This window comes from Pleurodeles waltl, chromosome 2_2 (assembly GCF_031143425.1).
Source record: "Pleurodeles waltl isolate 20211129_DDA chromosome 2_2, aPleWal1.hap1.20221129, whole genome shotgun sequence".
NCBI classification, from domain to species: Eukaryota; Metazoa; Chordata; class Amphibia; order Caudata; family Salamandridae; genus Pleurodeles; species Pleurodeles waltl.
This window is the reverse complement of record NC_090439.1, coordinates 678628949-678644154: the sequence shown is the minus strand read 5'-3', so window position 1 is coordinate 678644154 and position 15206 is coordinate 678628949. Positions and strand designations below refer to the sequence as shown.

General features: G+C 42.0%; 1 protein-coding gene across 4 annotated transcripts in view; it reads right to left on the bottom strand.

Moving 5' to 3' along the window:
- Nucleotides 1–445: 445 nt before the first annotated feature.
- The window catches only part of CHD7 (chromodomain helicase DNA binding protein 7), a 552230-nt gene continuing 537469 nt past the window's right edge, over nt 446–15206 (bottom strand). For all 4 annotated transcript variants that reach the window (XM_069220233.1, XM_069220235.1, XM_069220234.1 and 1 more), the window contains 2 exons: nt 8069–8173; nt 446–2243 (listed from right to left, as the gene is read on the bottom strand). In XM_069220233.1, the coding sequence (XP_069076334.1) occupies nt 1356–2243; nt 8069–8173 (993 nt within the window). In that variant the 3' untranslated portion in view covers nt 446–1355. The remainder of the gene's footprint in view (nt 2244–8068; nt 8174–15206) is intronic.

Here is a 15206-nt window from a genome sequence, read left to right as displayed (position 1 = left end):
GACACCACTGCCTTCTTATTTGTTTTAAATTACCCATTCATAACTGACATGGATAGTACTAAAATTAAACCTAATGTTATGTTTGCTTTTTTGCTCATCTAGTATACCAAACGCTCTCAAATATAGCCTTTACTTCTAATCGTTTATTGGCTAAGGTCTTTTAGAAGAAAAATCGACTGATGCCTTTCTTGCTCTGCAGTGATTTAGACTGGCATAACAAGGATGAATTTCAATGTTTTACCTCCCGCCGTGCTCGATGGTCCTTTGGGACCCAGTGCATAAAGTGGCAGCTAGTCTTTTAGGAGTCTAAAAACAGTATGATAAATGTATATGTATATCTAAATATACACACACTAGACTTCAATACTGTACGTTCTTCTATAGTAAAAAACAATCTGAACACCAGGCGTGATTTGGTTCCTCTAGACACTGCTACATTCGCCAATTACATCACTGCATATCATGGGTCACTTTTATTAAAAGCATCATTACTACAGTTGGCAGCAATTTACATCATATCTTACATGATAGCAGTTTCAAAAAGAAAAAGACAGACATCACAACAAAGAAAAACAATACATTTACAAAGTCATGTCTGTAAACTTCAAGGCTAGTTTAGAGTTGAGGTAATGCTGTTTAGCTTTGTTGCTAAAGTAACAAAGTCCTTTTATTTAAAAAAAAAAAAAAAAAGGTACCTGATTATTTTGTCTATACCAGTGCATTACAAGATCATGAGACGATTAATCTGTAGTTTTATCCTGTAATAACCTTCTCAGTGGGTTGATTTCCAAAAGGTACACTTCACATTCAACAGCTGCCTTATTATTGCTGCGTCTCAGGATCGAGACATTCACACTATCATGTAGATTGTCAGAAAGTGTGTTGTGTGTGTGAACTCCCATATACAGTCAAAACAGATGTGTACATATGATATGTATATTGTAAAATTCATTCTGACCTTCACAGCAAAAGAAAAAAAAAAAATTAAATATATAACTTCATACTTCCTTTCAGCAGCACTTCCTTCTATTTGCACCACTTGATTACAAACTGCTGCTTTTATTACAATACCAATGGTACCAAAAAAAAGCAGCGCATTAAGTAAATTTCCGTAAAAAAGACATGATCAGCTCTCAAATTTCATCTCTCCTAGGGATAATAAATAATGCACTGCACAATACTTAATGACCGAGATACCTTTTGACACATCTGTATAACATGACTTGGGATTTTTTTTTGCTACACTATGTTACAGAACAGCTTATAAAACTAGGTATGGACATTTACTGTGAGTGTAAACAGTAGGACTACCACTTGTCAAAAGTTTAAAACACTTTAACTGTAACTGGTACTGGTTATTCACCATTTTCGTTGCTGTCTATTTCATCCCCTCCATCAAGCGAGTCTAAATCTTCACCCTGTGCTAGTTCATCTTCCAAAACGGATGAATCTGCAGTTTTATCAAGGCTCTCCTCAGCATCGCTGCCCTCCATGTGCTCCTCCTCTTTAAATGAGGTCTCCTCAACTTTGTCCGCAGCCTTATTCCCCTCGTGGGCACTCACTGAATTATGAAGTCCTGCAAGTGCCGAGAAACCAGGCAATGTCAATCCCCCCAGCCCTGGAGGTAGAAACATAGATGGGTAAAACAAGCCTGGGGCCATGGTGGACAGAAGGAAAGGATTGAAGGCGAGTGCGTTTGTGGGTAATCCAGTTGTGGCAGTAGCAGCACTGGCAGAGTCAGTAGCAGTATCTGTGCTTATTTCTGAATCTTTTTCATCTTCATTCTCACTTGTCTTATCCCCGCATTTTGAAGTGCCGTCCCCCGTTTCTCCTCGACTCGAAGCTGTAGTGGTGTTTCCTGCAGCAACTGTGAGTGAACTATTCAACAATCCGCTTAGTCCAAACATGCCTGGCAAACCCGCCATACCTGGCAGCATTAAAGGCAACATAGCTGTCGGATTTTTAGCATCACCTCCAGCAGCAAGTCCTGTAGGAAATCCCATGAGTCCTGCAAGCTGGAGAGACTGCAGATTCTGTAGATTCTGAAGGCTTGCAAGGTCCATGCCAGCAAATAGGCTGTTCATCAACAGTGGATTGATTCCAGACGTCGAGGCTACAGCGGCAGCGGCTGCAGCTGCTTTGGCAATTTCACTTTTTGGCCTTCTTCCTCTTCGACTTGACCCTTCCTCCCTTATAACAGGGCCTGTTAGAAGACGGTCAAACATGGACTCGGGAACAAAGCCCTGTGAAAAATGAAAAGTAAACACATGTGACACAATCTTTGGAATGGGTCAATACTATTGAAAGGTACTATTGTTTCATTTTTAGGAACCGTGAAACTGTGACAAACAACATTTGTTCAAACGTCGAAAGGAATTAAGTACTTTGCTAAGCATTCTACATTACTTGAACGTGCTCTAATCATGTCCATTACTAATGGACTCTCCAAAAACCAGCGTCAGTTATAAGGATGCTTACAGCAGGCCTATCTGCTACCACTAACCTACATTAAACAGATGTGCCTTCATGGATGTTCCCCTCACTCAGCATACAGGCCGCGCAGTGGGAGGTTCCACTGGTGCTATGGTATTTGTAGCGGTAACAAAAGCAAGCCTACATAGTAAATGCCAACCTACTAATGAAGTAGGCACAATTGTCTCAATTTTCACTCGATTTCCAGTGCTTTAGAAGACAATGATTGAAAAATGGAGGAGAAACTCTTCCAAAGGAATAGGGAAGCTGTATTACTTCAGTAGCTAAAGAAAACATAGAAGCCACGGCACATAGCCCTTACACCAAGCAACCAACAGATAATTCTAGTTATGCAGACGTGACAAGGCACTCTAAATGGAACCGCACAGTGATTTCTATGCAGCAGGAGCTGCAGGCGTTTCCCCCAGCATCAACTTCATGATCATCATCAGTCATCAATACTGACAGCAAAATGTAGAATTTGCTCTAGGGACGGAATCAGAGTTTGGCAGCAGGCCTACTCTGTCACAAACGCGGCGGACATCACGTCCGTCTTATTACAAGTCCATTATTTCCTATGACACTTCTAAGGCGAATGGGACATCTGCCACGCTAGTGACAGAGTAACCTGTTCGTCAAACTCTGAATCAGGCTCTTCCTGTTTTAACCCGCGCTGCCGAGATGTGTGTACAACTGACAGTCACAGATTCAAAGTCTAGCAGGTTCACTCACCTTTATGGCAAAGGCAATCGAGAGTACTCCTGAGGGGGATGTTTACAGTTAATTTCTGCTCCAAATACATTATTATATGTGGCTCCTAAAAGGAAACCATGCATGTGTATAAACGTTGTTTAAGTGAGAAGCAGCCTGACTTATGGAAATGATAGGAGAGCCTTATCCCAGCTTGTAAACAAGCATCTTCTCAGCTCGCTCTGGTCCACTAGGTAGCTCCAACACAAGTTCTCTGGTATCAAATGTTGTGTACGCTTTGGTGGGGGGGGGATAGTAAGAGGGTTCCCTAAGAAGGAAGCATATGCAAAGAATAAAAAATGAAAAGGATACTGCAAGTCACCTTACATTTTGGGGATGTAGTAAAGTGGATATTAGTGAAACTATTCTCAAACAACAGCTCACGTCACATTATCTAATGTGAACTCAATGGAGCAATTGTCTATTAACTGCATTGCAAAGTTTTCTCTTGCTGCTCTGCCTCTCATTATCCACAACTTCGTCCTCCTCTTGCTCGTCTTGCACTGTGTCCAAGCATAAGCACGATAATGCAAAAATAAACACTTAAGGAATTTGTGGTTCACGAGAACAGCCAATACAAATCTGCTCACAGCACTGGAGGAGCTAACTAGGGAGAAAACATTTTCTCCCATTCTTACAGCAGCACTCAAGAGGAATTCGGGGAAGGTCTTAAGAGATGGCGGCCCATCTGCCAAGCTTAAAGGTTTTTCCGGCTTCTTCTTGCCTCATAAGCCATAGTGTATTTTTTAGCAGCAGGATACCTTATAAACATTGCTATGCACTTCATAAATGCATGTTCATTTACTTACATGTTTGACTGACCACCGTCTGTAAACTCTTTAATCAATAAGTACTGGCAAAGTCAATAGGTCTTGGCAATCCCAGAGCTATAGGCGTTGTCAATGTTAATGTCTATAGGCGCTGTAAGTGGTAATGACGCATCAGAGCAACCATGTGCAATCTGTGCCAGGTGAGACCTGACCTCCGTGTAGCATCACCAGCGGAGCATGTAATGTGCCCTCGCCCATATGGTGGAAGGAGCACTTAAAGCAGCACAGCTGACACTCCGACAGAGAAGCGACATCTTCATAGCCGTTCTCTTACAAATTGCATCATGGAATAATAATGCTATTTACATTAGATGGCACAGTGTAAGCAATTGTGGTCTCCCTGCATGCATGGAACAATGCGTTTGTTCTTACAGAGTATGTTTTTTTCCACTATATATTTCTTGCACCATCATGTGAAAGAAATTAATGAAAGGTATATAAAGGAAATGTATGTTGCTAAATATAACATAGTAGCTGTTGTTTCCATGCGATGGTCAGCCTTTAATTTGATGGATATAACAACTGATGATCAAGCGCACAGGCATGATAAAATATAACCTCAAAGAGGAGGTCAATATAGACTTGCACTTCTATTTCACAGAGGCTTTTTTTATGCGAGTGCATGTCTAACATGAAACCCATGTAAAGCCTTTTAAGTGAGTATCTTGAAAGTAAAGCAAAATTATAAGTAATGTTGCACTGGCAAAGCATTGTTTATTTGTACACAGATTTGTTGATGAAACATTTTTAATTGTGATTGGGGCCCAAAACTAACTTAAATCGCGCTTCCATCACTGCAATGGAAAGAGTTTGTTTAGGTAAATAAAATCATGTGAATAAAAGCCTTTGTGTAAGCCTATGTTTTACAATTCAATCAGATGCACTCAGGGTTCAAAGTAATGTTGCACTGCAAATAAAATGAATAAAGATAAACGCAGTAGCAGTATGCTGAAAGTATTTAAATATGCAACATTACATTGAATTATGAATGCATGTGAAATTATTTTGCAACATGGGCTTAAACAAAGGCTTTGCACTGCTTGATTTTGTATGTAAACATGCGCTCAAATTAAGTCTTTAAATAGAAGAGATATAAGTATGGGTTAGCCACATGTTTAGAAAGTTAATCACGGGCACTCAGAGTTACAAGTATATCATATTGATGCCAGACCTGACATACGCCAATCATGTACAAAATAGTTAAAAGGCACCCTCAGAAAACAGTGTCTGACATTTAACCTTGGTCTTTGAATGGCCATCAAATGTGATGAGAAGAACAAGATTTACAGGCCTGTTTACAGAGGAACCTGAAGCTGCAAGTGAAAACACAAATGCTCATGTTGAGTACTCTTTAGAAAAGAAAATGTAGTTCCTGAAACTGATCCTAAAATGGAAGCAGTGGCGGGACAGTAATTGGTCCATGCTCTCAGGGAGGACTAAACACAGAAGAGGCATGACAAACGCATGCCATGGACAAATGGGGATAAAGAATATGAGTGTGACAATGGAGACAGCAAATGGGAAGCCTGTGGGCAGGCTGACACTCACAAAGCTTATCCAACATGTTTCTTCGAGGCAGCGCATGCGCGGTCTAGCCGAGACTTAAAAAGTGACATGCTTTGGAAAGGAGATGTTAGGAGGGGCATATCTTATACAGAAAATAATTTGAACATGGCGTTTAAAGACCACAACGTAATAGTCTAAAAAAGTCCATGTGCCTCACGTCAGGAAATACCCTGGTTGTTAAAGAAATAATCAGGTCAGAATTTACCTGTATGATATTTAAATACTTTATCTACCTCTTTGATTGCTTATCGGAATACATTATGGCTTTAGAGTACTAAGCAGAATATTTTAGTGGTGCCACGTACAATGAGGTACAACGGGGTGTGGAGGAGAGAAAGTATGCTATTCAGGTGTACGCAGGTAAAATTGACAACTCTTACCCCAAAGCACTGCGCAGGCCCCTTCTGGTACTTAAAACAGAAACACAAGATTCTAATCTCCTTATCTGCGTTCATCTGAAAGAGCTGGCATGGTGCTACATAAATGAAGAATCTCATGTTCTCATTTGACACAGAAGTTGCTTATGTGGCCCAAAACCTCCTGTGATGGGTTTTATGAGGAACTGCATGTAGGCCAATGTCAGCCCTGTTTGAATAACCGAATGCATTAAAGTAAAATGCTTTTGTGAACACAATATGGACACTGAACAAATATACTGAAAAAAGTGCACTTGGCGGCGTGGTACATTAAAACCGTGCACTGAAGTTTACTTAAGTAAACAAACATTTTCCCCTGGCACATCCATTAGTAGTGTTCCAAGTGTATGATTTCCCGGGGGATTCCTTGCACCTTGTGATGGCTCCAAAATGGACTTTTACTGATAAGTGTTGTAATCTCGAAAATGATGGCAGTTTGACGGAACTCTGCGTGCGTTATCATTCGTTTCATAACATTAATAAAAACACTTCTTTTTTGATATACACTGATGATGGAAGAGGTTCAGGACTGGCATTCATTTATTCTAGGGCTAGGGGACAAGTCTTCAAGCGAGGAAAAATTAGCCATGACGCCCTTGTCTCCATTGGATTTGCACCATTCTCACACTTGTCTAGACGATAACACCTTGAGGTCCACAAGCGCCACTGTTAGACTATTAAATAAAAGCAAAGCAGATCTATGGCCCAAGCTTTCTCACCCACACTATCGTGAGGCATAATACAAGACGATGTCTGTAATTTGCATCCCAGGAGGTGGACTAAGATGGTGTTGCAAAAAGTCAGAAGGACTAGCTGACCCAAGAAGCGTCATACCTCAATCACGCAATTATTCTAGGGGTCAAGTCTTAGCAATTTTTGCTAACTGACCCAGGAGTCCAGATTAAATCCATACAGTACAGATTAGCAGGTTTTACACCAGTTAGGAACCCATGGGAAATAATCCAATGTCAGCGTGCTCATGTCCAAAACCAGTCCTTGTAGTGAAAATAAGCATCACCTCCTCCCTTGGTAGTGAATGTAGAAAATGGTGGTGTGCTGACCATTTTCGTCCCTGCTGACTGACTAGTTGGAAAGTTTGAGTGATATGTGAATTTCAGTTACATTCAAGAGAATGTGTAGCTGTCTGCAGGTCACACAGCCCTTCACTGGCTGCCTTCAGGCGTGTGCACATCAACAAGTTTAGTTTTGGAGGCTCTATAAGAGGATGCCTCTGACGAAACCGTCTTTAACACATCCCTCAATATTCACCCATTTGTTCAGAATTCATCAAGACATGCATACCGCTGCACTAACATTTATACTTAATCCTTCCCATTTCAAACAAATATCCTCAACAGACAACCTAGTGACTGGATTGTACCCACAACGCTAAAGGTAAATCAAATACATAAGGAATGTTTCAAACTAGAAAACTAGCAGGAATAAGAATGTTACAATAACACGTGCCAGATTGTAATGTAAGGAGCAAGCCACGAATGCAAGTAAAGAAAAAACTAGTTGTCAACAGTAAACTTGCGGATTTCTAGTGTGGTATCCCATTTGTCGATTTGCATAACCAATTATCATTCGAAAATCTCAACACAAATATTTTACAAGCATCAAAAAATGTAGTTCTCATCCATTGCTCATCATCATTTGCTACTAAGAAGAGTGATTTCGCTCTGACATTTGGGTGGTGGGTGCAAATCAACCATGTCCTTTATGCAGCTTAGTCCATCTTCAACCAAATCTATTTGTCTTTGTCTGATAAACTGACCTATGACAAGTTGCAGCCAAACAAAAATTAATATTTGGAATTATAAATTAATGTAAATATTTTGAAGTGTTTTAATTCTGAAAATCAGGACACTTATGAGTCAGGGAAGATGTGAACTGGGACACGAAAATATGTTTCTCTCCTTGTCGCAATGTACTGACAAGAACTAAGTAGTATTCCAGACAAATGTTTTTTTCATTTTCGTAAAGCATTGGCATGCTTCAAAATCAATCTCTAAATTATTAACTTCAGCTTACCGACTGCTTAACTATGTCAGTCCAGTCAGGAGCTACTGCAAATTCAGGATTTTCTTCAAGCCACCTGGGGAGGTCTTTCATTGGAGGAGCCATTGCACCACCCATCTAGTTGAAAACAAAAATACATAAAAATCAAAATCACGTGAAAAAAATAAGCAATAACAGACATAAAAGCCGACAATATAACAATCAGCGATGGCATCAATATAGAAAAGATGAGAAAGGTGTTGTATAGCTATAAGAGATAAATATCGGTCATTCTCCATCGCTGATTGCTATCACACATAGATATGCTTTTGTAAATATTCCCCACAGTGAATTTAGGATTTTTTCCATCATTAGCAAAACCAAAGGGTAACAGTGGCTATGAATTCCTTTCCAATCCACCCACCCATCTGTTTGGTTTTCAAGAGCCGAATGAGCCTAACTTCAAAATAGAGGTTATTTGAGATGATTTTTAGGAAAGTGACAGCCATAACTCAATGGGGAGCCTATCAGAAAAACCGTTAAGCTTTGAAAATGCAGAAAAAGGGAAACTGACGTCAGCACACCTACAAGGGCCTTTTATGGCTCCACTGACATCATGCAGAGCCACGTGCGGAACCATGGTAATTGTGACATCCTCATCAACATAGAAGAGCAGTCAAGAAAAGTTTCCATGGACCGCCGGAGCATTGGGGATATTCAAAAAGTTAGGAACCGCAGGCAAACATATCCATCATAAGCTCAGTTAGCCACATAACTGGATTTAGTACTAGAGAAGGTGTGCAGTTTAAATAAGTCCTGGGGGTACCCTGCGTAGGAGTTATACATTTCACTTTACAAATATTACACCAATGGCTGCTGGATGGAAAAGGTCTGTGGTTTATTTGTTATGGTTACTATGAAGTTTATCTTTCACAAATGGACTTGGGAGTGTGTAGTTCACAAGGCTTGTCTATTCATTTCAATAATCCAACACTTGGTTGCCAGTTTTGAGATGGTATCTTAATTGCTGTGTCAGCAGACCTTTGAAAAATTGTTTCAACACTGGTACTGCTAAATAGGATGGTTCTTGAGGTTTTTCCACATACTGGATAATGCTGGTTAGTAGATGACTCCAACTGCAGAAAGTTGGTACTCAGTCTTGACAGAACAGCTGGTAAGACAGAATACAGTTTTTCACATCTTCCTTTTTGGTCTTAGATTTTAGAAATGAAAGATCTTCTGTATCTTTTTCCCTCCAAATATTTTTCCAAACTTTCAAAAACGGAATGACTTCCAGATTTATAGTTAAGTAATGTTAAGACTTACCCTCCCAAAAACATAAATTAAAGTGCTAGATACAACACATGTTCAATAATAGCCCTAGGATGTAGTACCAGGACAGCATTTATAATTACACTGATTTCTCTATACCACTACCCAACCTATGGGCTGTCTAGTTTCACATGCAATCCCCTAGAGAAGAAGCAAGAGATTAAAGTTGGACTTTGATCCTTAAGGATGGAAGATGATTTTTCTTTTTTTCTTTTAATGAATACCAGAGCGTGCTTGCATTACAAGCTACTAACAATCTATTTGTTAAATACTGTGTTAGCCTATGATAAAGTATCATTTTATTATCCCCTACCTAGATGCAGGGGGTACAATAGGAAGGAAAAAAGCAGGCCTGGATCTGCTGTTGAGTACTGATGACTGTGGAGCCCCATTCTTGGTCAATTTGCAAGGCGAAATGACTGCAGACTTCCCTGAAAATGCTACCTGTGCTGACCGAGATGGAAAAGTTTCATCTGTAGCGGTTAGGGCTAGATTTTGGAATTGGCCTCTGGTTTGTATGTAGGCACCTAAAGATCGAATTGCTTTGGCAAAAGCTGTATTCTTTGTATTTGAGAAGACTCCCAAGCACATCAGGGACCGGGAACAAATGGTTTTGTTTCTTAAAAAACAAAAACGTTTGCATAGCAGGGCCAAAACAACATGATGTTCGCTCGTCAAACTTTTGGGCCTTTTAGGCAACCAGCACCAGTGATGATCTTATAAGGTCCATGGCAATGGCCTCCACTGACATAGTAGTCTTTAGGAACCAGCAATTGGATAGCATTTTCCCCAACTAAAGTTACTGATTTTGTATTAGAAGACAAGTTCAGGTGTCTGAAGTGTAATCCTTGGGAACCAGACATTCAAGAAGAAAAAATGGAGAGAGTAGTAAGGCATGCGCGTACCTGGGAATCAAGGAAAAAGGCAGTCTCCAATCCACATCTATCTTGATACAGAGTCCCTTTTTGTCAATCCCATTGTTGTTAATAGTCAATATTTATTGGAGACTTTAGCCTACATAATTAAGACTCAATTACCAGAGGCATTCCGAAAAATCTCAGATATACTTCTAGATGAAATTTGGCAGGGAGGGATAGAGTGATTTAATTATATGTTTGGCCTTTGCCCACATTGGGAGCAATTGGAACTTTGTCATCAACAGTAATCTGTCTTCCCAAGCACCAGAGTACTGACAGTAGACCTCTAAACATTTCTGCTATGTTCTCATGTGCAGCAAAGGAACTGGTTGGGATTTGACAAACATGAATTAACATTACCTTTGGGTAAAACAGTTTACACTATGGCCACCACCTGGAAATCTTGCATTTATTTTTTCTTTGAAGTGGCTACAACGCATCAGTTTAAATGTGGGTGGACAAATTTACCTTCTGGTTCAGTTGGTAATACCATAATTATGTAGTCAGAGAAGAGCATTGGTGTAGACGTTAGGGTAAATGGTAGGACTTGTAACTGGAAGTGTTTCTTTTGCATATTGAAACATAGGTGCTTTGTGTGCTTTTCGTGACTTGGAGGCGGAAATACACATCTTGACAATATTGTGAAAACATTCTTGATGTTTCTATCTTTATCCACTGCTTAGAACCAAGATAGGTACAAATGCTTTCTTTGATCCCAGTTTTCTTCCTAAGAAGCACCTCTAATAAAAACTGTTGTTTTTATGCATGTCTGTTATTTTAACTGGCTATCTTCTCGAAGCAGTTATTTGAGTTGGATTTGCTTGATTTAGAGTGTGAAATAAGTGGGAGTAATGAGTGGAGATTGTGGCCACTACTCTGAAGTAGCACTCATTGTGTCGTATTGAAGTCACTTTTCCAGTATTTGGTGATAATTCCTAAAACTGTGGGGAGGAAGTGGAAAAGGTGTCAGGGAAATTCCTTATATTTTGTAGGAGACATCGATGCTAATGCCAATGAAAAGTGTATTCCCTGAAAAAGGCATATTCAAGATCTTTTGGTGGGATTCCAGCTTGATTTCCGTCACTACCATTATTTAAACTGTACATTTCAATTTCAGCAAGGTATGACGACAGTGTTAAAAAAAAAAAAAAAAAGAATGGCAACAAACAGGAATAAAGTCATTTTACAAATCTCGATTTAAAACTTTAAAATTACAATTAATGCTACCATATATTTACTAATTGCTGTACAAGATATTGAACATTTTAATTTAAATAAAGGACTTAATGTTACTGAATAAACAAGTTAGTTACCTTCAGTAACACTCTTCTGGTTGATATTCTAACTAGAGATTCCTCACCTTTATAATGTCCCCAGGTGCCAGACTGGACCCGGAACCAATGCAATACTCCCCTGTCTCTAAGTGGTGGCACGAGACTCCGATTTGTTCTCTGGAATTTGATAATGGACGTCATTAGGGGTCACCAGAGGTCGCAGCTGCGACCCCCTGGTATGCTCTGCTGCATTTGCGACCCCTAGCCTCAGAGGTGGCAAAATCAGTGCCAGAAACACAGCAACAGCTCGTCCGAATGGACATCGGTTGGGGGAGCAATCTCCTTCGTCAATTGTTATTACACTAATAGTGAAGAACATATTATTCACTTTTAGTATATTAAAACTGGAGTACAATTAGGTGGAATATGACCATCCCTAGCAGTTGAGGTAAGTAAAAACATGCAAGAGGGCATGTGTATGTGTGAATATTTTTAAGCATGTATGTGTGGGCGAATGTAAAGGTCAAACAGCGTGCGATGTCACTTCTGCTACCCCTGGCCTTTTGATGAATTGAAGTTCATGGATATGATTAAACTGAACTAAGTATGGCACCATCATAAGGTCAATGTTAATTCCTACCGTCAGAGATAAGACTAACTTACTCCCTGACATAAAAGTACTTTAAACTAAAAGAAAATTGGCACCTTATTATTTGCAATACCATTCCTCAGACCAGGGAGATAGGCAGGCATTCAGCATTCTGTGGGTAAAGTATCCATCACAAAGATCGTTAACCTAACTTGCTGTTCTGATACATTTCTAGATTTCCAGATTCCTCACTAGTAAATTGATGCTCAAGAAATAACAATTGGTGGTTGGTTTCAGAGAGGGTCACACCTAATTATCTTATAACATGGAACGAGTGAAACTATGCACTTTGGAGTCTAGGCACTATAGCCTGGGAGAGGTGTGGACCAAATCCTGTATCATAGCCCATCAGATGCCTAGAACTGGAACACCCCAAGGGCAATGTGGAGGTTGCAGCTGTTTCCCTAGTAAAATGCACTTTAATGCCCTCAGGCGACTCCTCCTTGGCCACATCATAGCACAACTTCAGGCAGAGAAAAAAACTAGCAGGATATAATCATCTTATGGACAAGTTTACCCTACTTGTGCCATGCAGAGCCAAGAAATAGCTGCTGGTCAACCATACAGTATCCCCTGTTTCTTTCGGTACAGCTCAGATCCACTTCCACATTAAATAAAAAATAAAGAGCAGCCACTACTCCCTGGCCAGGCATGGAGGAGAGAAGAATGCCAGCAGACTGTTCCACGAGCTGAACACAGGACATTCCACCGCCTGCCATTTCGCATCACCCAGAGACACCCATGGACCGTTCTCCTGCCTCTACTGTCACCGCACCCTCACCCTACACCAAGCACTTGAACCTCCTGCCACTGAGCCATCAAACACCAACCTAGAGCGCCTCAGCTGCATCATCCCCAACATTTGCTCCCTCCACAAATACGCTATAGAACTCTTGGACCTACTAGACTCCACCTGTACAGACATCGCCTTTCTCACAGAAACATGGACACACCTACCGGCAGCACAGGACATCACCATCCCCAGCAACTACAAACTGCTCCGCAAAGATCAGCCTTCTACCCCAGGTGGCAGACTGACCATAAAACACAAATCCACCCTCTGCCTGACAACCAATGCAGCAGAACACTCCCCCCTCATGGAGCGCCTCCATTTCCGGATCCATGCCACTCTCTAGTCTACCTTCAGCGGAACCCTTATCTACAGGCCAAGCAGCCTCTGCCAAGCCTTCAGCAACTCCATCAACTTAATTTCTCCCCACACACTCGCCGCCACTAACTTTCTCCTCAGTGAACTCAACTATTACATCGACCATTGCAACGACATCAAGACCACTTCCCTGCTCGAGAACTTCACCACAGTAGGACTAAAGCAACTGGTTACCACACCAACATACATCGCTGGACATGTGCAATGCCATCTTTTCCACCACCAGCAACATCACTGTCAACACGCTTCACTGGACTGACCACTACTGCATTCATTTCACCATCACACCGACCATCCACCTCCACACTCTCCAAGCCCCAAGCAGAAAATGGAACCTGAACACCAAGGAACAGCTCTCCAACACTCTCAGCAAGTATCCCCGGCCCCTCACCACAGACGCTAACATCTCAGCGCGAAACTTTCACCAATGGATCTCCAAATGAGTCAAAACACTAGCACCTCTCCAAAACACCTCAGCTAAACACTACCACAAGGCCAACTGGTTCTCCCCCGCACTCCAGGCGCACCAGCAGACGGCTAGAGAAAAGAGGGAGAAACAGCAAGTTCCCGGAAGACTTCGAGGCCTCCAAAGCTGCCATCAAATCCCACCATCACCTCATTAGAGCCACCAGGAAAGCCACCATGCAGGACAGTATCAGCGCTACCACACACAACACCAAAGAGCTCTTCGCCGTGGTCAAAGAGTTTGCCAAACCCAATCGGAAACTGCAAACATCTCTCCATCTCAAAACCTCTGCAATAGACTAGCCAAATTCTTCCACCGAAAAATCAATGACATATACAACAGTTTTGGACCCCAAGACCCTCTGAGGCCTCCAACAACCCCCCAGCCCCAACCCTCTGAACAATCACAGATCCTGCACCGCTGGACCACCCTCACCATGGACGAGACCTGCTCCATCATGAGCATCATTCACTCCGGAACCCCTATGGACCCTTGTCCTCACCACATTTTCAACAAAGCCAACACCTCAATCGCACGCGAGCTCTGCCACACCCTCAACTGTTCCATAGATAGAGCACCTTCTCAGAGGACTGGATGCTCGCCAAGATCTGCCTGCTCCTGAAGAAACACACAGCTGGCCCCTCGACCGCAAGAACTAATGCCCCATCTCTGTTGCCTTTCCCAGCCAAGGCTACCAACACACAGCTCCATAAACACATTGAGGACAACATCCTGGACATCTCCCGGTCAGGTTTCAGGAGCAACCACAGCAAGGTAACCGCCCTCCTCGCCACCACAGATGACATCCGCTTGCTCCTCGACCGCAGCCCTAATCCTACTGGACCTATCAGCCGCCTTCAACATGATTTCACACCACACCCTCCACTCCAGACTCCATGCAGCTGGCATCCGCAGAAAGGCCCTACAATGGATATGCTCCTACTGTCCAACAGAACACAGTCAGACTCCCGCCTTACCTGTCAGATCCTACAGAGATCAGCTGCGGAGTTCCACAGGGCTCCTACCTGAGCCCCATACTCTTCAACATCTACATGGCCCGCTCATATCCACCGACAGGAACCATGGGCTGAACATCGTCTCCAATGCCGACGACACCCACCTCATCTCACTGACCGAAAACACAACTGCCAAGAAGAATTTCCAGGATGGGATGGAAGCAGTTGCTGCCTGGATAAGGGACAGCTTCCACAAGCTCAACTCTGACAAGACCAAGATCCTCAACCTGGGACCCTCTAAATCAGCCTGGGATGACTCCTGTTGGCCAGCCACCCTCTGCACCCCCTGTCCCCAACAAACCACGCACGCAACTTCTGTTTCATCCTACATTCATCACTCACCATGACC